Source organism: Canis lupus, chromosome 25 (assembly GCF_003254725.2).
Source record: "Canis lupus dingo isolate Sandy chromosome 25, ASM325472v2, whole genome shotgun sequence".
Taxonomy (NCBI): Eukaryota; Metazoa; Chordata; class Mammalia; order Carnivora; family Canidae; genus Canis; species Canis lupus.
Window position 1 is genome coordinate 51,543,789 of NC_064267.1, and position 22,938 is coordinate 51,566,726.

The following is a 22,938-nucleotide window of genomic DNA, read 5'->3' on the forward strand; positions in this document are numbered from 1 at the left end:
ATAAAATCTAAAAAAAAAAAAAAAAATCTCGTATTTCTGTCTTGCATTACCGTGTCCTTTTTCTAAAGTTCTTTTTTCACGCGAGATGTAATAAAATAATGAAACTCCCCTAACATAAAGCCAGCTTTGGGGAAGGAGAAGCAAACAGTCTCGAATTTGATCCGGTGTTTCCCTCGTTCACCCTCCGAGGGGTCGACCGACCGGCGGCCTTCAGCTCACACGTGAATGTGCCATCGGGGTCTGGGGGTCCTGGAGGGTCCCCAGCCACCACCACCCCCGCCGGCAGAGGGGCCCCTGGCAGTAGGTGGGTGCCCTGCAGGTGAACCGGGAGACACCCGGCCAGGCCAGGTCTGGTTCTTCCTGAGCCGGAGCTCGAGCTGGGCGGCGGAGGGTGTGGCCTGGCACCGGAGCGCAGGTCAGCTCCCAGGACTAACGTTCACACGGTGTGGGCGCCGCACCCACCCTCGTGAGCCCCAGCCGGCCGCCTGCGTCTGCCCAGCCCGCACCCCGCGCTCGCCCCAGGCCCACCAGCATGCCCGCCGCACCGGGGGGCAACCGCAGGTAAGGGGCCGGGGCCCGTGCTCGCTCAGCGCACCTCTTGGCTTCCCGGGCCGTCCTGACCTGGCAGAAACGAGCCGCTCGGCATCTCTTTAAAGGGAAGTCACCAGGGCGCCGGACGGCGCCGTTCATGGCCTTGGGGCCCAGGATCGGGACGCTTGGGGGCTCCCTGCCCAGTGGCCCGGCTCCCTCTGCTCCTGCTCGCGCGCGCTTCTCTCCGAGAGATAAGATCTTAGAATAAAACTAAAGGAAGTCACCCGATTGGCAGTCCTGCCCCGAACTCAGCACGCTGGGGCTTCCTTTCAGACCCCGAGTGACCCCGGCTTGTCCCCCCAGGCCTCTCGGGGGACACAGGCTCAGGGCCAAGGGGATGACAGTTTGCTGCATGGGCTTCAGGCCCGGGTGGGCGGCTGCTGGGTGTCCAGGGCCCCGGCGTTGTCCCCTGGCTGTCATCCCGGGACCCCCGTTTGCTGTGGCTGCTCCCTGGCTTCGGTGGGGCTCCCAGCCGGGCCCCAATACTTCGGGGCCATGTACCCACGTGTGCACCTTGGGGTGCCCATGGGGGAGTCCGAGGGACTTAGGGTGAGCCCCCCCGCGGGGTCCTGGTGCCCGGCCCTGTGGCTCTGTGCCCAGAGTACACCCAGAGGGATGTGGGTGTTTGGACACTCGGTTTAGGGGAAGGAGGGTGTGTCTGGAAATGCTTTGCATTTTCCTTCTCTGCCTCATCCTCACATGTGCCCTCCCCGCGGGCCCCAGGCATGACCAGCCTGTTTGAAGATGTGACTCCCTCCCTTGGGTGAGGCCAGGGGTCCCCTGGGAGCCAGCGGGGGGGCAGTCAGGTGTCCCCCCTCTGGAAGCTGGGTGGTCACCCTTCGGCGAGGAAGAGGCATAAAGGCTTGGGGGGGGTCACTCCATTAGCTGGAGGCAGAGGAGGGGCCCAGGGAGTCCTAGGAGGCGGCCTGCCCATGGGGCAGCGGTACAGTGAGTTCCAGACCTACGGGGACGGCTGTCCTGCCACGGCTTGGAGCTACAGCCGCTCGGTGTGCCCCGGGCTCACTGGTCCAGGTCACAGCCCGTGGAGCCAGGGCTCCCTGGGTCGCTCAGTCCCACTCACCATCCCCGCAGCCTCAAAAGGCCCCGAACATCCAGAACCTTATGTTTATTTTCCTTGAATTGTGCAAATGTTTGGAGGCTCTTCCCGCTTAGCCGAGCGTGCTTGGCCCGTTGACAGGGAGACTGAGCCGTGGCCCTAGGACAGGGGGACAGTCCCAGGCTGGCGTGGCCGGGGGTGGGGGGCAGTCAGGGGAGCTGCTGGGGGCGAGGACAGGACCTTCCCCGCCAGGGGGGCTTGTGGTGTCGTCAGGCCCCTGGATGGTGATTGTTAAGGCACCGATATCCTTACCCCCGACTTGAACGGCATCCCCAGCAGGGCTCCCGTTGTCGCTGGGGAAGCAGCCCCGGGGGGTGAGTCTCGGTGGTTGGACTGGAAACCTGAATGTCCCAGCTTGGGGCCCTGAGGACGTCACTCGTCACTCGAGGGGCCTCCTGAAAACCTGTGTTTCTGGTTTGAGGCTTGGCTCTGTTTCTGGGAACGAATATCCCCTAGAGGGCGGGGCCCTGAGGACCCCACAAGGGACCCCGCAGTGAGTGTGAGCCCCTGGAAGGTGTGTGACCCGATGGCTGTGGCTGTGGGCCGAGGGCCAGTCCCGAGAGCCGTGGGGGCTCCGGGGGACCTGGGAAGCGTCTGTTGCCCAGCAGTGCTGGCCACGGGTGGGCTGGGCGGAGATCCCGTGGGCCAAGGGCCGGGGGCCAAGCGGGAGCCAGCCGGGGGTTGATGGCTGGCTGCCAGGGTGCTGCACCCGTGTGTGGCCAGTGGGCTGGGTGTCGGGGGTGCCGGCAACCCGTCCTGGAGCTTCTGGGAGGGCGGTTGCAAGTGCTCTGCTCGCCTTTGCCCAGCCGCGCGGTCACCCGCCTGCTGGAGCCACCCAGGACCCTGCCGTCTGGGACCGCGCCTGGTGGCCGCGCCGCGGGGGCCTGAGGCGGGGCTGCGGCGGGCGTGGGCAAGGGGGCGGGCTGTGGGGCCTGCTGACTGCCCTGATGCTTCCCCCCCGGAGGCCGCCTCCACCCCCTCAGACCCTGACAGGATCCCGCCGCCCCTCTGGAGGCCCCAGGTCTGTGCTGGGGTCAAGGACCCATCCCTGGGCCCCTCCGGCAGTGGGTCTCTGGGGCCGGGTCCCACGGGGCCAAGGAGGGGGCCCCTGCACCCGCCCCTGGGGATGCGGACGGCGTGTGGGCCTCGGGCCCGAGGCGGGGGGTCAGCGAAGGGGGGACTGGGCTGCCAATGAGGGGGGCATGTGCTGGCCACGGGGGGAGGCTGTGTCCCAGAGGGAGTGCCCTCCCGGAGGCCTGGGGCTCGGGGTTTGGGGAGCTGCTCAGCTCGCGGGAGGCTCAGGCCAAGGTGGGCCGGGTGGACCCACTGTTTGTCTGGGTGGCCGGGCCGTGGCCACAGGTGTGGCGTCCTTCTTGGAGGGAAAGGGACAGGGTGTGGAACGCCCGGGAGTCAAGCCATCGCCCGGGGCTCACCTGGCACCGCGACCCGCCTCGGGGCAGAGTACGCCCGTCCTGACTCAGGCAACCAGCAGGACGAGGTTCAGAGATGGACTCGTACACACGCCTCGGGGGGACCGGGGAGGGGGGGCATTCGCCATCAGGAGTTTAAAGTCCCTGCTGAGAGGGGTGACGGGTCCCTCCTGCGTCCGAGGCTGCCGTTCACTCCCGACACGTCGGAGTGCGGTGCTGGCTCCTGGGCGGAGCATCGGCCTTCGGCTCAGGGCGTGACATCAGGACCTGGGCTGAGATCAGGGGTCCCTGCCTAGCCGAGTAGCCACCGGGGCACTGCCCTGCTCCCCCCGCCCCACGCCCGGGGGACAGAGTCCCCAGCACTGGGAGCTGTCCCTGGCCTTGGGGAGACCTCGGGCAGCGCTGCGCCCGGCCCCACCTGGATCCCGCTCCCTGGGGCTCGGGAGGCCAGCCCCTCACTGTGCGTCCTGGGCCGCTGAGCCCGGGGCCCTGCTTTCCCGAGGCTGGGCCTCTGGCTGTCGGGGGGAGACCTGAGGGATGACCAGTCCCCTCGTTGTCCCCCGTACCCTCGGCTTGCCCTTGTGCCCTGCAGTGCACCTGGGGCCTGGTGAGGCCCAGGCAAGGTTGACATGCATGGATGACCAGGGGCGGGGGGGTGCGGGGAGGGGGTATCGGACAACTCTGAATCCCTTGCGTGAGCTCCGGTTGGGGCCCTGGATGCACCGAGGAGAGTGGGTTCCCAGCAGGCCCCTGGCCGGGTCCAGAGGGCGGGTGGACACACAGCTCCGCAGCCCTCGACCACTGAGCCTACACATGTGTGAGGCGGGCTGGCTCCTTCCTGGTGCTTCTGCTCTGCCCAGGCCGCGGGACCGTGGAGCGGGATTGGGGTGGGTGGCAGGGGGCTGGGTGCAGCCCAGGGCCTTCTGGGGCTTCTGCCTGCCTGACTTGTCAGCTCCTGAGGTTAGGCTCAGTGTTGTTTTTCTAGATTTTGGCTGAAATTGTCTGGCCACCAAACGACCGTCAGACATTGGTTTTGTGTCCTTCTAGAATGCCACTGAGGCGGATGTCCGTCTGTAGGGGCTGCTCAGGTGGAGCTGCAGGGCTGTGTGTGCGCGATGCGGTAAAAACCCATTTCCACAAAGACCCTCGTGAGTCTCCCTCCCTCATTAGCAGAGAAGCTCCGCAGAGCCAGAAGCTCCCGGAGCTGAGGATGGACGAGTGATCCACGATCCCAGAGGTCTTAGGGCTCCTACCCAGGTGCCCGGGGGTTCTCCCCGAGGACCTGGGGCGCTCACCTGGGGCTCATGGACCTTGAACTCCCCCTGGGGCCCAGCAGGACTGGACCAGCCCCGCCGGGCAGGTGGCGTCGGCTCTCAGGCCCCCGCTGGCAGGGCTGCTGGTGTCACTCGCGGGGACTCTGCGGCCCCTCTGGCGAGGCCTGGGCGGGAGCCTGCTGGCTCCCCTGCCACTGCCGGCCACCAGCCTCGCAGACGTTCCTGAGGCAGGCAGCAGGCCCGCCACCCGGACACTGGGCCCGGAGCACCCCCATCCCCCAGTGACTGCAGATGCGGGATGTTTGAGACTCTTTAAAATCTGTCCACTGAGCAACCCAGGCCCCCCCTGTGATGGAAAGGCTGCTCTGGAGGGACCCTTGTGCTGGCACGGCGAGCACCCCGGGAGGGCAGGAAGGAAGCCCGTCCGCCCAGGCCCCTCAGAAGCAATGTCGTCAGCCCGGACCCCCTCTCCAGCTGTGTTTATTTATTCCCACAGTTATTGGCTTCCAATTTCCATGGCAGCTGAGCTCTTTAAGAATTTTTTTTTTATTTTTTATCGTTCTAAACAGTTTTATTGACATTTAATTCATGTACCAAACAACCCAGTCATTTAGAATTGCGTGTCCCTTGGCCTCTGCTAAGAACGCCTGTCTGTGAGCAGCTCCCGGGTGTGAGGCACATGCAGGCCAAAGCGGCGTCCCGCACCCCCCCAATCTGGCCGCCTGGCGAGCACGCTGCCCACCTGCAGTGGCTCCTGGCCGCGGCCCTGAGGCTTGGCCACCTGGCGCGCTGGCGCCTCTGCAGCCTGGGACACCGCAGACCCTGGGGCTGTTTGGACCAGAGGATCTTTTGGCAAAGGAGGAGCCTCTCTTGATAGAAACCAACCGATTCCTCCGGGGACTGTTTGTTCTGCTTGTGCAGCTGTGAAGGACCGAGACGAACGCCCCGGGCCAGGGGCGACTGTAAATGTTAGAGGTGAAATTTCAAACAGATGGTCGGTGTGTGCTGGACTTTTATTAAGGTCCCCGGCAAGGCGCCAGCAAACACGCCGTGTTGTGCAGAAGGGAGTCTCACGGCACGACGCCGTCTGAGGAAGAGCACGGGCCTACAGGCTGGCCTGGTTAATGTTTCACAGGGTCCTTATCCAACAGGCATTCAAATGGTTCTATAAGGGCTATAAGGGCCCAGGAGTTAAAATAATCATATGTGGGGCCATAAAACTACTGTGGCTTCACAGGCACCAGGTCCAAAGGGGCAGCAACCCGTCTTGCCTGGAAGGGTCTCAAGGCCTCAGGAGAAGCAGCTCCAAGGGCCGCCTGGGGCTCAGTCTGATGGGGGTCGGCCTGCGCCTCAGGTCACCACCTCAGCGCCCTGGGATCGAGTCCTGCATCGGCCTTCCTGTTCCACGGACAGTCTGCTTCTCCCTCTGCCTCTGCCCCCTGCGTGCGCGCGCGCGCGCACACACACACACACACTCTTTCTCTTTCTCTCAAATAAATAGAAAAATCTTTAAAAGAAATGGTTTGACTGGTTCAAGAACCCTGTGACCCGTGACCACAGTGTGGCCTTCCAGAGGGTATCCCTTTGGGGTTTGGGAGATCTTGTTGCTTCTCACTGGACGCAGATGACCGGGCCCTCTGGGAACCCGGCACCTCCAGCTGGGAGCCTGATGCTGTGCTGGCTGGTGGTCTCCTGCCTTCGTGGAGAAGGGGCAGGATAGGAACACCCTGGGGGGCTCAGTGGTGGAGCGTCTGCCTCGGGCTCCGGGCGTGACCCCGGGGTCCTGGGATCAAGTCCCGCATCGGGCTCCCCACAGGGAGCCTGCTTCTCCCTCTGCCTGGGTCTCTGCCTCTCTCTGTGTCTCCCATGGATAAATAAATACAATCTTTTTTTAAAAAGGGGCAGACTGCCGAGAAATGGCTTAGCGTTGCTGTCAGTGTATGCAGTGTGGATGGAGCAGATGAGGCATGATGGGCCGTTGCAGCTCCCCACCTCCCGTTCCTCAGAGCAGCCCGCCGTGCAGGACGGGGGACGACGGGTGGCGGGGGGGTGGGCAGGGGTTCCTGCAGGAAGCCGCAGCCCTGGGCTTGTAGCTGAGAGGCAGTTCGACGTAGCAGTGAGAGCTCACGAGGGACCCTGGGACTCTGCCCTCATGTGAGCAGCGTCCTGCTCTGTCACCTGACTGGGCCCCAAAGCCACTGCCTTCCCGAGAAGTGAGCACCTCAGGCCCCAGACTGTGGTCTCTAAAGACCATTCCCGCAGTAGGACCCAGGGCTGCTGGGAGGTGCGGCCAGCTCCAGGCCCGGGCCAGGAGGTCCCCCCGATGGCCGGGATGTGCCAGGGGCACCAGAGGCCAGGAATGAAATACAGTGATAAAAAAAAAAAAAAAAAAAAAGAATTTTCCTGGCCCCTACTGTATGATTTACTTCCATTTGAACTTTAAAACTGACTTGCTAGTTAAACATTCTCTTCTGGGAATTGTGTTAAACTTCCAGAGGCTTTGTATTATATTTATTTATTTTTTAACGTAGGCTCCACACCCAGTGTGAGTCTTGAGCTCACAACCCTGAGATCAAGAGTCACATATGCTTTACCAACTGAGTCAGCCAGGCACCCCATTTTTTAAATTAAACTTCAAGAGCAAGTGGGTTTTTTTTTTTTGGATTATATTTATTTATTTATTTTAAAAGATTTTATGTATTTATCCCTGAGAGACACAGAGAGAGAGAGAGACAGGCAGAGGGAGAAGCAGCTCCATGCAGGGAGCCTGATGCAGGACTTGATCCCAGGACCCCGGGGTCACGCCCAGAGCCCGAGGCAGACGCCCAAGCACTGAGCCACCCAGGGGCCCCAAGCGTTGCCTTTTAAACTAAGGGTGTGGGTTTGAGCACGCTGGGCCTTCTAATCCAAGTCACTTGGGCTGCTGAGGTAGCGGGGCCACCGGGCAAGGACAGGAGCCAACCAGCAGGGCAGCAGGCTGCCACCATCCCAGGAGGCTTTCAGGAGGAGGTGAGCAGATGGGGCTCCAGACAAGGTGGGACAGATGGCCCAGACCAGGCAGAAGAGAGCCCCGTCCAGCAGGGGAAGGGGCTTGGGGGGCACATTGGGACCTGATGCCTTAGACACCCCATTGGAGGTTGGGGGCTGGCTCAGGCCTCAGGTGTGAATTTGGGGTGGCTTGTACAGCAGTAGGATTTATAGAGGAGACCGCAGGCACTTTCCCCTCTCCCAGGCCCCTCCTGAACTCCCAGGTGGCCCCAGTGGGGCAGGGGCCCCTTGTCATGGTGTTTTCTAGGGTGCCCTGCCCTAACATGGGCACCTGGCTGGTGGAGGGAAGGGGCAGGGGATGCTGGAATGGTGGCCCTGCTGCTGCTGCTCCATGTCAGGGGATGGCAGGACGGGGTCCCCCCGGTGCCACAGGGTACTCCGTGTCCCAGCCCTGTCTGTTCCCTGATCTGGTCATAGTATCCTCCTTGGGCGATGGGGATTGGGGGGACCAATGCCTGCACCCCACCCAAGCAGGCCCTCTAAAGGTCCCCTTGTGGGGTACCTCCCCTGAGGTGCCCCTGGGGGTGCGAGCTTGGGGGCCTCTCTCCGGGGACCCGGCCTGAGACCCATCAGCTGATGCAGGCCCTTCCTGGGTCTCAGGTCCCCGCCCAGGGCCCCCACGGGTGAGTGCGGGTCTATACTTCAGTACGGACTGACATGCAATGACAGATGGGGTGGGGGGAGGCGCCGGCCCCTCCCGTGCCCCTGGTGGGGTGCTGAGGGCTCCCTCTGCCCCACAGGTGCCTCCAGGCCCTTCTCCTGGCCCTGATCTTGCTCCTGCTGGCCAGCATCCTGTACATGAACACCGGGCTGTTCACACCGTGAGTGCTACCCCGGGTGCCCCCTGGTTTGGGCACGGCACCCCCGTGGCCCCTTCTGGGTGGCAGCCAGCCCTGGCTGGCTGTCCTGACAGTTCATCCTCCCTGTAGGAGGAGGGCTGGGCCCTTCCTTCTGGGGATCCCATAGCCTTCTGGAGGCTTCCTGTGGCTTCCTTCTGGGAGGGCTCCGGGGGTGGAGGTGGGCCCCGGGCTGGCGTGTCTCGGGCAGAGCTGCTGTGTGCAGAGGGTGAGCAGGTGCCAGGAGGCAGGGCTGGGGTCCATGGCAGGTCTGGGAAGGTCCGGAGCCCTGCTCCCTGCCTGCCGGTGGTTCATCTTATGTGAGGTTCATCCTATGTGAGGCCCAGGGTCCACGGATGGCCCCCTAGGCCCTGTGCTTTGGCTCGGCCGCCAGGAGGTCTTGTGGCTCCAGGGTTCTTCCCCCCGCCCCTCCACCTCTCGGGTTGGATCTCCCAGGGTACCACAGGTCCCTGGGTCCCTCTGCTGGTCCCCCTTCTTGCCCAGGCTGGCACAGGCCTCTGGATCCTTACTGGACTGGCACTGGGGCATGAAGGGGGCCTGCTGCTCAGGCGGGAGTCATAGCAAGGTGGGTGCCATCCTGGGGTCACGAGAGTGGGCACCAGCGTCCCCACTGGCCCTGGTGTCAGGTTGGCCAGTACAGGCTTGTAGGTCAGGCCAGAAGCGCTGGATGTGCTGTCCAGGCCACAGGACCAGAGCCGTGCTGGGCACCCTGGGGACCAGACAGGAGGTTGGGGGCCAGAGGGGCTACAGGGACCCAGGGGCCCAACCTGTGGCATGAGGGGGGATGGATGCTGCAGCCACTCAGGGAGCCACCAGGTCTGTGCCAGTGGGACCTGGGGGGCCACATGGCTCGGGGCCTCCTGGTGGATGGAAGCACAACGATGGCCTGAGGCTGGGGTGCGGAGTTTGGGAGTCACTGGTAGAAAAAGTGTGGATTAGAGGATCTCAGATTAGGGAAGGGGTGGTGACGGAAGGTGGCTTGTGGTCCCCATGGCTGGGTCGTCCACGGACCCTCCCTGGTTGACCGTGGCCATGCTGTCCTCCCCTCCCAGCTTGCTTGGGGGCCGGGCCGAGGGGCCGCCCATCATCAATGTCATGTTCCTCAAGACGCACAAGACGGCCAGCAGCACGGTGCTCAACATCCTCTTCCGCTTCGCGGAGACGCACAACCTGTCGGTGGCGCTGCCCGCAGGCAAGAGCTTCCACCTGGGGTACCCCTGGCTCTTCCTGGCGCGCTACGTGGAGGGCTGGGAGGGCTCGAAGCCCGGCCTGCAGCTGCGTTTTAACATCATGTGCAACCACCTGAGGTTCAACCTGCCCGAGGTGCGGGGAACTGCGGGGCCGTGGGGCTGGGAAAGGGGGGGAGCGGAGGAGGGGGCACTTTGTGCCTCTGAGGAGTGACCGTAGGGGGGTGGTCGTGGTCTAGACACTGTCGTGCAGACCCTGCCAGAGCCTCCCGTGGGCACAGGGGGAGCTGCACACCCTGCTCCCTCCCCCGACAGCTGCCCCAATTTGCTCCTGGAAGTGCAGGGGGCACCCTGGTGGCCTGCGCTCTCTCTATCTGCGTCCCTGGACGCCTGCTTCCCCAACTGCCCCCCCACCTCTTCCTCCTCAGGACCTTTGCACATGGTCCCCCTTGAGGGCACACCCCTCACAGCTCCTCCTCTGGGTCACTGGGGTCTCAGGGTAGAGGTCACTTCCCGGGGAAGGTGTCCCTGACTTGCCACCCCAAGGCTGGGTGGGGAGAAGGCAGGTGGGGCTCACTTCAAGTGTTTTGGGACCTTCTGGACACTGGCGGCCACGCGGGGAGAGGAGAGCAGCTCCCGCCTGGGTGCCCGAGGGACCCGCCAGCCACCAGCCCTTCCCATCGTGTCTCCAAACAGGTGCAGAAAATCATGCCCAACGACACGTTCTACTTCTCCATCCTCAGAAACCCCGTGTTCCAGCTGGAGTCCTCCTTCATCTACTACAGGGGCTACGTCCCCGCGTTCAGGAACGTGCGGACCCTGGACGCCTTCCTGGCCTCGCCGCGGACCTACTACAACCAGAAAGGGGGCCTGCACAACGCCCACGCCAGGAACAACATGTGGTTCGACCTGGGCTTCGACAACAATGCGCCGGCAGAGGAGGGCTACGTGCGCGCACGCCTGGCCGACGTGGAGAAGCGCTTCCAGCTGGTGCTCATCGCCGAGCACTTTGACGAGTCCATGGTGCTGCTGCGGCACCTGCTGCGCTGGCAGCTGGACGACGTGGTGGCCTTCCGCCTCAACTCGCGCAGCCAGCTCAGTGTGACCCGCCTGACGCCCGAGGCCCAGGAGCGCGCCAAGCGCTGGTGCGCCCTGGACTGGCGCCTGTACCAGCACTTCAACCGCACATTCTGGGCACGCGTGCAGGCCGAGCTGGGGCCCCGGCGCCTGCGCTCCGAAGTGGCCCGGCTGCGGGCGCGGCGGCAGGAGCTCATGACGCAGTGCCTGCAGGACGGCGTGGCCAAGAACAAGACGCAGATCACCGACCCCCGGCTGCACCCCTACCAGTCGGGTGACGCCAGCATCCTGGGCTACAACCTCCGGCCGGACCTGGACAACCAGACGCAGCAGGTGTGTCGCAGGATGGTCATGCCTGAGCTCCAGTACATGGCCCACCTGTACGCCCTGCAGTTCCCCAACAAGCCCCTCAAGAAGATCCCCTTCCCCCAGTAGAGGGACAGCGCCAGGGACAGGCCCCCGTCCCGGCATCGCTCCCGTCGTCGCCGAGACACCGGCTCGCGGTGGGGGGCTGCCGGGGCAGTGGCTGGCCAGGCGGAGACCCCCATGGAGGCACCCACCCGTGATCCACCTCCTTGGAGGCGCCTCTGCCGTGGGAGCCTGGTCCAGGGTGGTGGGCACGCCCAGCCTGTGGGGATGACCTGGTGCGTCAGGTGGGGTGGTCTCAGCAGGTGGGAAAGGGAGTGGTACTTAATCACATGTTGATGGAAGAACATACACGGGCTCCTTGGCCATCAGAGGGACCCCACCCAGGGAATCCAGAGGGCTTGGACAGCAGGGTCGGGGGGCCTCCGAGGAGTCCACGGCAGCTCCCGGGGTCTGCGGGCCGTGGGCCGTGGCGCTGGTCGCAGATGCCGGGCAGTCCCCGCCCGCGGGCAGCGCCTCGAAGCTGGCAGGAGGCCGTAGGGATCCGGAACGTCCAGCTTCCCATCTCTGGCTGTCGGCGGCTTCTTTGCGACTGAAGATTGGGTTTCGGTTGAGAAATGTGAAAACCGCTTCTGGTCAGAGCCCAGCTCCCTGTTGGGATGGCCCCCCGGGATGACCGGCGCAGGAGGAAACGTCTGACCTGCGGGACCTTCGCCCGTGGCTCACACCCGCCGTCGTCCCGGAGACACACTGGAGGCCGTCCCTGTTTGTCAATGGTGGGGAGGGACTGGGGGGCTCCTGCCCAGCGGGACGCGGTCCCAGCTGCCTGGCAGCCCACGGGTGAGAGCCGGCAGGGGTGCCCACGGGGGCTGTAGATCCTGGGTCCCGAGAGATGCTGGGTGCCTGCAGTGCCCAAGAAACAGAGGCTCAGCCCGGCCCATCTGCTGGGCGCCCGGGGTCCCTTTCCTCCCACGGGAGGGTCCTTGGCCCTGAAGACCCCAGGAGCCCGGCCAGGGACCTGGGGAGGGGCTCTGTGTGGGGCCCTGGCCGCACCCCTCAGGGCCAGCCCAGTGGTCAGAACAGGCAGCAGCTCCCAGGTTCATGGAGGGAGATGTAGGAGGAATGAGTTTTCAGTGCGATTAGAGGACACACTGCTGAGATGTTGCGAGTAAGAGGACACTGGACACCGAACACCACTTCCCCAGCCCCGCACAGGGACGGGGAGCCACGGAACCCTAGGATCGCTCGTCCACGACCCCGAGGGTCAGCACAGCAGGGAAACCGGAGGCCGCCACGTCCCTGAAAGGCAGTGAGGCTTTACGGGGAAGAAACCACAGAGAGACCCCAGTCACACTCAGCGCCTGGAGCATTGGGCGGGCTCCACGGGTTCCGGGAAAGGGGCGCCCACGTGCCCGCTGCCACCAGCCGCCAGCCCAGGGCACACACTGCCCCCTCCCCGCGGCACAGACGTGGCTCGGCTCCCAGCTGCATGTGGGGCAGGAACTCGGAGGTGCTGGTTGGAATCGAGGGTATTTGCTTTTGCCTCTGGTTGGCAGGAATGTAAACTGGTTTTGTCTCCGCAGAAGGAAATTCGGGATACTGTTACACTGTAAAGGGCACACGGTTGGAGGGAGGCGTGTCGGCAAACAGCCGGGAAAACCATGCAAACACCCGAGTCTCTGCGCCTAGGGAAGCCCCGGGGCACAGGATTCCGGCACAGACTCCCTTCAGCAGCCGGACGGAGAGGACACCCAGGCCTTGGCAACGACAGGTGGCCGCGGGGGGCAGGGGCCCCTGCCACGGAGGAAGCCCAGGAGGCGGACCTTCTGATTTGTCAAGAGAAGCTGGAAATACAGGTTTTCCTGTGAAATCTCCACATTTAAAACGGCTGGTGTCTCATGCAAACATTTATCAGGGTGGTGGTGGGGGCGCGAGGGGGTGAGCAGGTGGAGGGGATAGAGCTCCAAGCTTCCAGCTTCGGGCCAGCTGAGGGCTCCGCGTAGAGGGGCGCAGCTGTGTTGTCTGCGGACACACGGTGGGGTGGCCGCGTGCTCCTGTCCCCTCAGCACAGACGATACAGCCTCAAACTAATAGAATATCGTTTGTCACAAGCAAAAAAACCAAAACAGAGCGCCCAGCTCTCTCGTGTGTCTGTAGAGGAGAGGGGATGGGGGCCTAGGAGGAGCCGTTCGCTCCCCTCCATGAGTGGACAGGAAAGATCATTACGAGCATACTTAAATTTTTTTTGAGTATTTTTGGGAGCGTCTATGAATAAAAGCTTTTCAAACGGTGAAGTGTTTGTCGTTCAAGCATTCCTCGGTGTTAACAACGTAAAACAAGCAAAGCCAAACCCCAAGTCCCCGAGCAGAGGGAATGAGGCCGGTGTGTGGGCCGCCTCCTCCCGCGGTCCCGGAGGGCCCCCCTGCACGGGCCGTGCGGCAGCTTGGGGGCGCAGCGGGAGGCCCGAACGCTGGGCACAGAGGAAGGGAGACGGTTTGGGTGAGGCCCTGGGAAGTGGGGGGTCGTGTCTGATGTGGAGACGCTGGGGTCCAGATCGAACGACCAAGAGACGTGGTCGGCGTGCAGAGGTGAAAGCCCAGGGGCAGGACGCGGGCGTGGGAAGAGCTGTCCCAGCCCGAGGTGGGAGGGGGCGAGGGAGAGCCCAGTCGCCAAGTGACTTTGGGAGCCAGGGGGCCATCTGTGGTTAGGAGAGGGTCATTTAGCACCGGCTACCGGAACCCGGGTCCTGAGCCCCTCCAGATGGACACTGGGGGTTGTGTGCCAGGGGAGGAGCACCCACATGTGTTGCGGGGAGAGAAAGCCAGTTTCCTAAGGAGTTTCTACGGGTTCAGGTGGACTCGCAGGTCCTGGGGGGTCAGGCTACGGTTGCCCGCTGCCCTTGGCAAGGTGTCCCCATGGAGGCCGCCGAACCCCCAGAGGAGGGTCACTGTGCCCTCCTCCAGGGCCTCAGTGGGCTGCCCGGAGTGAGGACATGCACTGTCTCACATCCTCGTCTCCCCCTTCCCGTCCACAGCACAGCCTGGGCTTGCATCTGGGCACGGGTGGCCCAGGGTACTGACCTGGGGGTCTCCTTGCTCCTCTCCCCAGGTCTCCCGAGGACCTGAGCAGGTGGGTGGGTAGGCGGTCTCCAAAGGAAGCTTGGGTTGTAGGCAGTAAGGGGATCGAGGGGAATACCTTGTCCCAACTCCCGAGCCAGGGTGGATGGCTTCCTTTTATGTAGGGTCAGGAGGACTATTCGGGAAGGGGAGCCTTGTCATTGTCTGTAGAGGCGTAAAGTCACGCGTGTGCCTTAAGGAAACCTGCCGAAACGTAGTCGTCGTGTGTGATGTCTGTGCAGCTCGTGTCCTCCCAGGGCAGGGGTCTTAGTGTTATATGAGGTCAGGGCGACTGTGCGGTCGCCCGTGCCCCGTGGTCCATCTGCACAGTGAGTCGGGGGTGCGGCTCCCACAGTTCGGATGGTCGGGCCCCCAGAGCTCTTCCTCCGGGCCGAGGTTATTGCGGGGGGTAGGGGGGCCAGTTTCAGTGTCCATCCCAGGATGCGGCACCTGCCGGGTCTTTCCCGAGTTAAGAGACCAGCCGGAAAGAAGAGCTTCAGGAAGAATGTGGGAGGGAGGTCAGCGGGTGCACGCGGGTGGGCAGTCCAGGTCAGGTGCTGGGGTCTGTCCCGTGGTCCTGCTGTCAGAGGGCAGGTCAAGGGGGTACAGGTGGGGCGCAGGGAGCCTGAGCAGGACGGCCCTCCAGAGAGCCCTTTCACCCACACCTGGGCTGCTGAGGGCCCCCCTGACGCCCCCGGGCGGCGGTCACCTGGACACGGTCACTGGTGAAAGGGCCCAGCTGGTGGGAGTCCTGACCAGGCCACGGGTGGGAGTCCTGACCAGGCCATGGGTGCTAGGGTGGGGGCTGTCCCCTCCAAGTCTGAGCCGGCCACCTCACATGGACACGGGGCTGAAGCCCAGTGAGAGCCCAAGGGGCCTGCGTTCTGGGTGTCCGAGCCGTGCTGGGAGGGTCACGAGTGCTCACTTGGGTTTCCAGGGGCAGGTCTCTGGAGGAGGCTTGGAGGCAGCAGAGATCCAGGGGTCAGCGGTCAGCTGCGGCCCTTGGCACCCGCGGTCCCAGCCCAGCCTTGTTGGAGGTGAGCCCCTAGTTCCAGGCACCGCAGGGCAGAGAGGGCTTCCCCCCCTCCCGCCGTGCCCATCTGCACCGCCCTCTCTGGGGGCCACACAGCTGGCAGGACGCAGCCCTGGGACCCCGCCAGTCCAGGCTCCCGCCCCGCACAGCCAGCCCTTGTCCCTGCTGCGCTCACTGGGTTGGAGAAGCAGAAGCAACTGCAGCTGCCCCGCAGCCAGCTCCACGACCTTCCTGCGACACCCGGTGAGTCCCCTCCCTGCTCGCCTGCCCCCGGCCCCTCAAGGCTCCTCTGTCCCCCCAGGCTGCCCTTGGGCAAGGGCGGGGCACACTCGCGGGCTGAGGGCCGCCCGGCCATATGCTCCACACGGTGTCCCCGTGGGACAGTTTCCTGGTCAGAGCGGCAGGTGCCCTGCAGGGCCCCGGGGTAGCCGCGGAGAGCCGGTGACCTGGCTGGGGGGCTGCGGGTCAAAGTGGGGGCGGGCCAGCCTGCAGGAGTGTGGGGCCCGGCTCCCCCAGGCCAGTGGTTTGTAACTGAGTCCTGGCCCCCGGCACGGCCCAGGACATTCACCCAGACTGGAGACCCTTCCGGAAGTGACAGGGCCAGGAGGCCCCTCCGCCAAAAGGCCAAACACGTATGCAAAACCCTTTGCTGTTGATAGGCACGCATTTAAGTGACTTTAAGTGACCCGCAGCCGGCTGGGGTCCTGACCTGGGCGGCGGCGGAGACCTGCTGATAGGAGGGTGGGGGTCGGGGGACAGCTGTCTGGAGGGTGGGATGTTGGGCACAGCCATCCTACCCTGCTCACACCAAGCCTTGGAACCTACTGATGTGGCCAGACCTGGCCAGCTGCCCCTGAGGAAGAGAACTCTTCCTCCTAGGTTGAGGGGGTCGCCCTGGGACTTTGGGGCTCTGCAGAGACCCGGGCCCACATAGGATGGCCCGGGGTGCCCTGTCCTGCTCTGTGCAGGCGGCAGTGTGAGCAGCTGGTCTGTGCGGCCTCCATCTCTCCTGCTTGGCTCCCCAGGGGGGCTGGGGGGGGCCCTGGAGTCCAGGGGGTCTCAGGGCCTGTGGAGTAAGCCAAGTGGAGACAATGTCCCCTTATGTCTGTTCAGCCTGGAGGGACACGCGGCAGCTGCACCTGCTTTGCACTTGGGCACAGTTACCCTTTGGAGGCCGGGGGGTGGCCCAGGGCTTGCAGGACACAGGAGCGGCTCTCACGGCCCCAGAGGCTGCGGGGGGCAGAGCTGAGGTTGGCAGGGTGTCTGCTGGACTCAGTGTGCGCTGCCCACTGGGGGCCTTCAGGAGCAGGTGGCCTTGGAAACAGGTGGCCTGAGGTGCGGGCCTGTGGGGGGGACCTCGGGGGTGGAGGCTGAGCCAGCCAGTGTGGCCTCCCGTGGGTCCCAGCATGGCCACTGCTGTATAGGGGGGTTCATTCCGTCCCCAGCCGTCCCCTGTTCATCCCGCTGCCTCCTGCACGTGCACCGTCCGGTCCTGAGAGCCATGCTCCCGAGTGTGATGTGGGGTGTCTTGCCATCTGACTCGGTGCTAAGTCCCAGGTCCCTTCCAGTGGCAGTGGCCCTGGCTGCCCCGAGTCCCGCCCGGGAGCCCTCACCTTCTGCCGTCTGCAGTCCCCGACTGTGCGGGGCTCCCTCATCACGCGCCTTCACTCACGTCCCTCCGGGGCCAGGGCCAGCCCACAGCTGCTGTGCACATGGGAGGAAGGGCCCCAGCGGGGACTGCAGACCCCAGGTGCACACCCCTGCCCCGTGTGCCCCTTCGTGGGGTTCCCTGGGAGCACACTCCCAGCAGCAGCAAGGCAACCTCCCGACCTCTGAAGGACGGGAGCCCTGACAGGTGGTTAGGGGGAGCAGGAGCCCAGCCAGGGTTCAGGGTGCTGGGCTGTGGAAGAGAGGCCTGGACAGCGGCAAGGAGGGCCTTGTGGGGCCATGCTAACGTCCTGGTGGCTTCCAGCTGGGGCGACCCCCCCCCAATGCCTAGAGGGTTGGCTCCTCTCCCCCCCCAATGCCTAGAGGGTTGGCTCCTCTCTGCCTACCCCCAGGTTAGCCTGCACTGCGGGAACCCCCAGGCTCAGCCCGCCTCCCCCAGTCTGGCTTCCTGTCTCTGTGCCCAGCTGCGGGCTCGGCTGCAGGATTCAGCCCTGAGGGGCTCAGACACAGGGGGCTCAGACGTTGGGGGGTTTGGATGCTGGGGGGCTCAGAGGCTGGGGAGCTCACAGCTGGGGGGCTCAGACACAGAGGTGTCAGACACTGAGGGGTCTTGGCTGCAGCCTCCGCTGTGGGCTGCGTCTCCTCCTCCTATAGTGTGGGAGCAGCTCTTTCCCAGTGGAACCCCCAGCGCCCAGACTAGAGCTGGCCTGGCCCCCCTTCCCCAGGACGGGGCAGGACAGCAGGGTGGTGAAGTCCAAGGCCTCCTTGGGGTCACTCTCACTGCTCCTCTAGCCTGTGCTGCCTCTAGCTCCCTCGAGGCCCATGTGGGAGGCACCTGGGGCACCCCGTGGGTGGGGTTGTTCTGCTGGACCTCACCCTTCGCCCCCCACATCCCTGCTTTGCTCAGAAGCCCAAGGGGCAGGGTGGCCGGTCCCCTACCGCCGCGGATGTCCTGCTAGGACCTGGACTTCAGGCCCCTTCTCTGCAGGAGACCCACGGCTCCCCTCTCTTGGCTTCAGCAAGGCTCCTCCCCATCTCTCCTGGCCACTCCTGAGAACCCCACATTCCCGGATCTGGGAGGGGAGGGGAGGGGAGGGGTGGGGGGGGCGGGAGGGGAGGGGAGGGGAGGGGTGGGGGGGGGGGGGCGGGAGGGCATCTCCCAGAAGCGCCTGTCGGACAGAGTGAGCCGGGCGCCCAGCGGGTCGGGTCTCCCTGCCCTTGCACCCTGTGGTCTGGGGGCTCTTTGGGGAAACCCGACCGGTGTGGGCCCCGACCGTCCACGTGGCCAGCCCCCTGCTGGGCGGGCGTCCCGGGCCCAGGGTGGAGGGTGCGCAGAGTCAGGGGCCCGGGCCGGGCTCTACTCCCAGGACGGGCGGAGAGGAGGCAGGGTGCCTGCGGGCCTCAGGGGCGCAGGGGGGGGGCCGGGCTTTGGGGGGCGGGCCCATGGAGGCTGGGGGGGTGCACCTGCAGGGCAGTCTCGGGTGGGCGTAGGCGGGCGGGGGCGCCCCCGCTGACCCCGGGGCTCGGGGCGCGCAGAGCATGGGGGCCCCGCGCGTCCCCGAGCGGACCGTGCTGTTCCGGCGCGAGAGGAGCGGCCTGACCTACCGGGTGCCCGCGCTGCTGCCCGTGCCCCCCGCGCCCGCCCTGCTGGCCTTCGCGGAGCAGCGGCTCAGCCCCGACGACGCCCACGCCCACCGCCTGGTGCAGCGGAGCGGGACGCTGGTCGGGGGCTCCGTGCGGGTGAGCCGGGGGCGCACGGGGGGGGGGGCGGGGCGTGGGCGGGGCCGGGGGCGGGGCGGGCGCACGGGGGCGGGGCCTGGACGGGGCACCGCCGCGCGCAGGTAAACTGAGGCCGCGCGCCCTGCCGCCCCCCCCCCGTGTCCGCGCAGTGGGGCGCCGCGCGCGTGCTGGCGACGGCGGCCCTGGAGGAGCACCGCTCCATGAACCCCTGCCCGGTGCACGACGCCCGCACCGCCACCGTCTTCCTCTTCTTCATCGCGGTGCGGGGCCGCACGCCCGAGGCCGCGCAGATCGCCGCGGGCAGGAACGCCGCTCGCCTCTGCTGCGTGACCAGCCGGGACGCGGGGCGCAGCTGGGGCGCCGCCAGGGACCTCACGGAGGAGGCGGTGGGCGGCGCCGAGCAGGGTAGGTGGGGGTGTGAGGGGCGGGGGGGGGCAGGGGTGCGGGGCTGAGGGGGGGTGTGAGGTGCGCGGGGGGGGGACGAGGAAGGGCGGGGCCGAGCAGGGGAGGGGCGTGTGAGGTGCAGGGAGGGGCGGGGAGGGGCGGGGCCGAGCAGGTAGGTGGGGGTATGAGGTGTAGGGAGCGGGGGGCGGGGCGGGGCGGGGCTGAGCAGGGTAAGTGGGGGAGTGAGGGGCACGGAGGCGGGGGCTGGGGCTGACATGGGGGGTGAGGTGCGCGAGGGGGGCGCGGCGGGGCCGAGCAGGGTAGGTGGGGCTGTGAGGTGGGGGGCGGGGGGCGGGCCCGAGCAGGGGTGGGGCGTGTGAGGTGCAGGGGCCGGGGAGGGCACCACACGTCCTGCCTCCTGGGCCCCAAGCCCCAGGGCCCCCCACTGCGTTTCTGCGCGGGACCGCGGGGCCTGTAACGGGGTGACCGTGGGTGACCCCCTGGGCCGGGGCGGACCAGGCCATCTCGCGAGCCTGAGCGCCGAGGTCCCTCGCTCTCAGCACCCAAACCCCGCGGCCAGGTCCCTCCTTCACACTGTCCCTCTGCCTGCGAACCGCAGCGGGGGTGCAGGACTGGACACACGGCCTGGCCCTAAAGCTTTCCCTGCTCTCCTGCTGCGCCCTCCCCTCGGGCCTGACCACCCAGGGCGCTCTGAGGGGTCACTGGCCCTGTAGGTAGGATCTGAGCCCAAGGGTGTGGTGGGCTCTGAGGCCTGGACAGGACACAGCGACCGCCTACTCCTCTGGGGCTCAGGCCCCACCACGGTGCTCATACACCCTCTGCCTTCTGCCGCCCTTCTGTCGGGACTGAGCCTGTGTGTCCCCGCTCAGGTACTGGCTGTCTGCTCCCAGCTGAGAACCTGGTCGAGTGGCCTTCCCGGGCTCCCTGCTCCTGCTAATGGTGGAGAGAGGCTTGTCCAGCCCTGGGGGGTGCAGACTGGGCAGCAGAGTGGATGAGGGGGCCCGGTCAGTAGTGGCTTCCTCAGGAGCTGTCCCCTAATCCGAGGCCCTGGCTCTGGATCCTCCCCAACCCCCAGGGTGACCGTACGTGGCTGCGGCCGCAGCTGTCCCCTTGCTGGGATAACCAGCCGCCCCTCTGCCTGCAGACTGGGCCACGTTCGCTGTGGGCCCGGGCCACGGCATCCAGCTGCCCTCGGGCCGCCTGCTGGTGCCAGCCTACACGTACCGCGTGGACCGGCGGGAGTGCTTCGGCAGGATCTGCAGGACCAGCCCCCACGCCTTCACCTTCTATAGCGACGACCACGGTCGCACCTGGCACCGCGGAGGCCTCGTGCCCAACCTCCGCTCGGGCGAGTGCCAGCTGGCCGTGGTGGATGGCGGGCAGGCCGGCAGCATCCTCTACTGCAACGCCCGGAGCCCCCTGGGCAGCCGCGTGCAGGCGCTCAGTGCAGACGGGGGCACCTCCTTCCTGCCCGGGGAGCTTGTGCCCGCCCTGGCTGAGACCGCCCGGGGCTGCCAGGGCAGCGTCCTGGGCTTTCCTGCCCCTCTCTCCAGCGGGCCAAGGGGTGAGGGACGGTCAGCGGGTGCCAGAAACCACCCCCAGGCCCCACGCCTCTGTCCCGGAGTCCAGCAGCCGTCAAAGGAGGGCACCACAGACCCCCAAGGGGACCTGGGGCTCAGCAGGATGGAGGGGTGCAGGGACGGCCCTGAGGAGCCTGGCCCAGGGCCTGGGCTCAGGAACCCCAGGAAGGCCCAGACCCCGAAGCTCCCAGGGCCCCCAGCCACCCTGTCTCAGAGCCCCACCTGGCTGTTGTATTCCCACCCGGCGGGGCGCAGGGCTCGGCTCCACATGGGAATCCGCCTGAGCCGCTCCCCCCTGGACCCCCACAGCTGGACGGAGCCCTGGGTGATCTACGAGGGCCCCAGTGGCTACTCTGACCTGGCGTCCGTCGGGCGCACCCCCAAGGGAGCCCTGACCTTTGCTTGTCTGTATGAGAGTGGGGCCAGGGTCTCCTACGAGGAGATCTCCTTCTGCATGTTCTCCCTCGCTGAGGTCCTGCAGAACGTGCGCGGGGGCCCCGAGCCGCGCCCCCCCGGGGACAAGCCCCTGGAGCGCTGCCAGCCTTCCTGACAGGCGCTCGGGCCATACCCGCGGTGGGCACCTGACGGTGCGCTCCACAGCGCGGAAGGAGAGCGGGCAGACGTGTAGGAGAAGACAGATCCCTAGTTGTAGTAGAAGATTGTAGACACACGTCTCGGAACCTGACGGGGCAGACGGACAGTCAGTGAGGACACGGACTTGGCCACTTGACTAACAGACTTGACTTAACAGACACGCGTGCGCCCAGCAACTGCAGAAGGAACCGCATGTTCACACGCACACAGGAGTAGAAATTGATGCTACGTGGGATCACGCAACCGAGTCTCTGCAAGACTTCAGAGGATTGAAAATTACAGTGAAATAAAAACGAAAGGAAATTAAAAACCTTCCTTGTGTCTGAAGATTAAGAAACATGATTCCGAGTCACTCCTTGTTCAAAGAAGAAGCCGCATGGCTTCTGAAAATGAGAAAATGAAAATGAGAAAAGATTTTGAAATTATGCGAACGCTACACACGGTCTGGGAGATGAACATGGGGGGGGGGGCCCGCGGATGCCCCCACCTGAGGAAGGGGCAACAAACGAGTCCAGGGGAAGCAGAAGGAAGAGGAGAGTCAGGAACAAAACCAGACGGGGCAGGAAAAATAATGCAGTGGAAGGAACAAATAGGGCCAGAATCCGGTTTTTAAAAAACTAATAAAACTGATAAACCCCTGATGAGGCTGATGATTTAGAGAGAGAGAGAGAGAGAGCGCACAGAACCAGGATCAGGAGTGAGAGCGGGCCCGCCGGGCTCCTGTAGATGTTCAAAGATCTCAAGGTGTTCGGAGCTGTTTTATGCAAATAAACTTGAAAATGTAGACTAAATGCACAATTCCTGGAAAAATACAACTTATTAAAGAGGAGATAGGAAATCTGAAGAATCCTAGTAAAGAATCTGAATCCATAATTCAAAACCCACACACCAGGAGAACCCCAGGGGATGTGGCTTCCGTCGAGCATTTCGGGGTGATTCGCGCTGGTTTATCCGGTGCTTCCGCATCGCAGGAAGCTGCCCAGCCTGCCTCCCAAAGCGGCTGTGCCATCTGTGCACCTTCTTTGGTGAGTGTCTATTTCGAGCTTTTGCCTCTTTTTTTGTTTTATTGGTGAATTTTAAGAGTTGTTTGTATATTTTGGCAACCGAGCATATGGAAAGATGCTGCACAGCATATGTCATCGGGAAGGAGCCCACAAACAAGACCCCACGGGGTCGGGTCAGGACGCGGGCACCTGGACCGCCCGCAGCGCCATGGGCCCCGAGGGTGGATGAGAGCCGCTGGGACTTGCCCCTCAGGCTGGTGGGAGCACAGGACGGGGCACCAGCCGCGAGACAGCTCGGCCATTTCTTATAAAACTAAGCAACGTCGCAGCGTGGGATCCGGCACTGTGCTCCTCACGTCCACATGGGATCCCACGCGTGAGTGCTCACGGCGGCGTTGTTCACGGTTGCCAAAGCTTGCAGGGAAGCAGGGGGCCCTTGAGTACGTGGATGTGCATCCAGAGGAGGCATGGGGGAGCCGAGATGCGCGTCACTAAGTCAGGCCAGTGCGGGCGGTTACCACCGTGTGATGCCGGTGACGCGGAAGGGCAGGCCTGTGACGTGGGGGCAAGGCCGGTGGTCGCTGGAGGTGGTGGGAGCGAGGGATGAGCGGGTGGAGCCTTGGGGGTCCTACGGCAGGGAGGCTGCGCCGTGTGGCCCCGGCTGGCGGGGACATGGGGTACACAGCACCGAGAGTAAGGCCCAGCGTGTCACGGATTCCGGGCCACCGTCAGCTCAGCACTAACGGTCGCACGTCTAAGGGGCCCGTTGACCCGGGGAGGCTGGGGGAGCGGGGGGGCAGTGCTGGAGGCTGCGAACTACTGCTCCATTGCTCCGTGAGCCTAAACTGCTT

The 22,938-nt window shown here is 65.0% G+C and overlaps 2 protein-coding genes across 11 annotated transcripts; both read left to right on the top strand.

Moving 5' to 3' along the window:
* The first annotated feature begins 405 nt into the window (after nucleotides 1–405).
* GAL3ST2 (galactose-3-O-sulfotransferase 2) lies at nucleotides 406–13,241 on the top strand. Its single transcript, XM_025463792.3, has 4 exons — nucleotides 406–561; nucleotides 8,201–8,281; nucleotides 9,370–9,640; nucleotides 10,201–13,241. Exons 1-4 carry the CDS (start codon nucleotides 533–535, stop codon nucleotides 11,014–11,016), a joined length of 1,197 nt encoding a protein of 398 aa, XP_025319577.3. The 5' UTR covers nucleotides 406–532; the 3' UTR covers nucleotides 11,017–13,241.
* A 56-nt stretch (nucleotides 13,242–13,297) lies between these two features.
* On the top strand, nucleotides 13,298–21,393 carry NEU4 (neuraminidase 4). 10 transcript variants are annotated; one of them, XM_049101229.1, is made up of 8 exons: nucleotides 13,334–13,446; nucleotides 13,982–14,076; nucleotides 15,001–15,100; nucleotides 15,193–15,339; nucleotides 15,656–15,728; nucleotides 18,301–18,504; nucleotides 18,654–18,909; nucleotides 20,054–21,393. In XM_049101229.1, the coding sequence occupies exons 6-8, from the start codon at nucleotides 18,304–18,306 to the stop codon at nucleotides 21,037–21,039; spliced, it is 1,443 nt and encodes a 480-aa protein (XP_048957186.1). In that variant the 5' UTR covers nucleotides 13,334–13,446; nucleotides 13,982–14,076; nucleotides 15,001–15,100; nucleotides 15,193–15,339; nucleotides 15,656–15,728; nucleotides 18,301–18,303; the 3' UTR covers nucleotides 21,040–21,393. The 10 variants fall into 10 exon arrangements, with proteins under 10 accessions (XP_048957183.1, XP_048957190.1, XP_048957186.1 ...); XM_049101230.1 differs by lacking the exon at nucleotides 13,982–14,076 and having other exon boundaries at nucleotides 13,402–13,535; XM_049101228.1 differs by lacking the exon at nucleotides 13,982–14,076 and having other exon boundaries at nucleotides 13,416–13,446.
* Nucleotides 21,394–22,938: the final 1,545 nt, after the last annotated feature.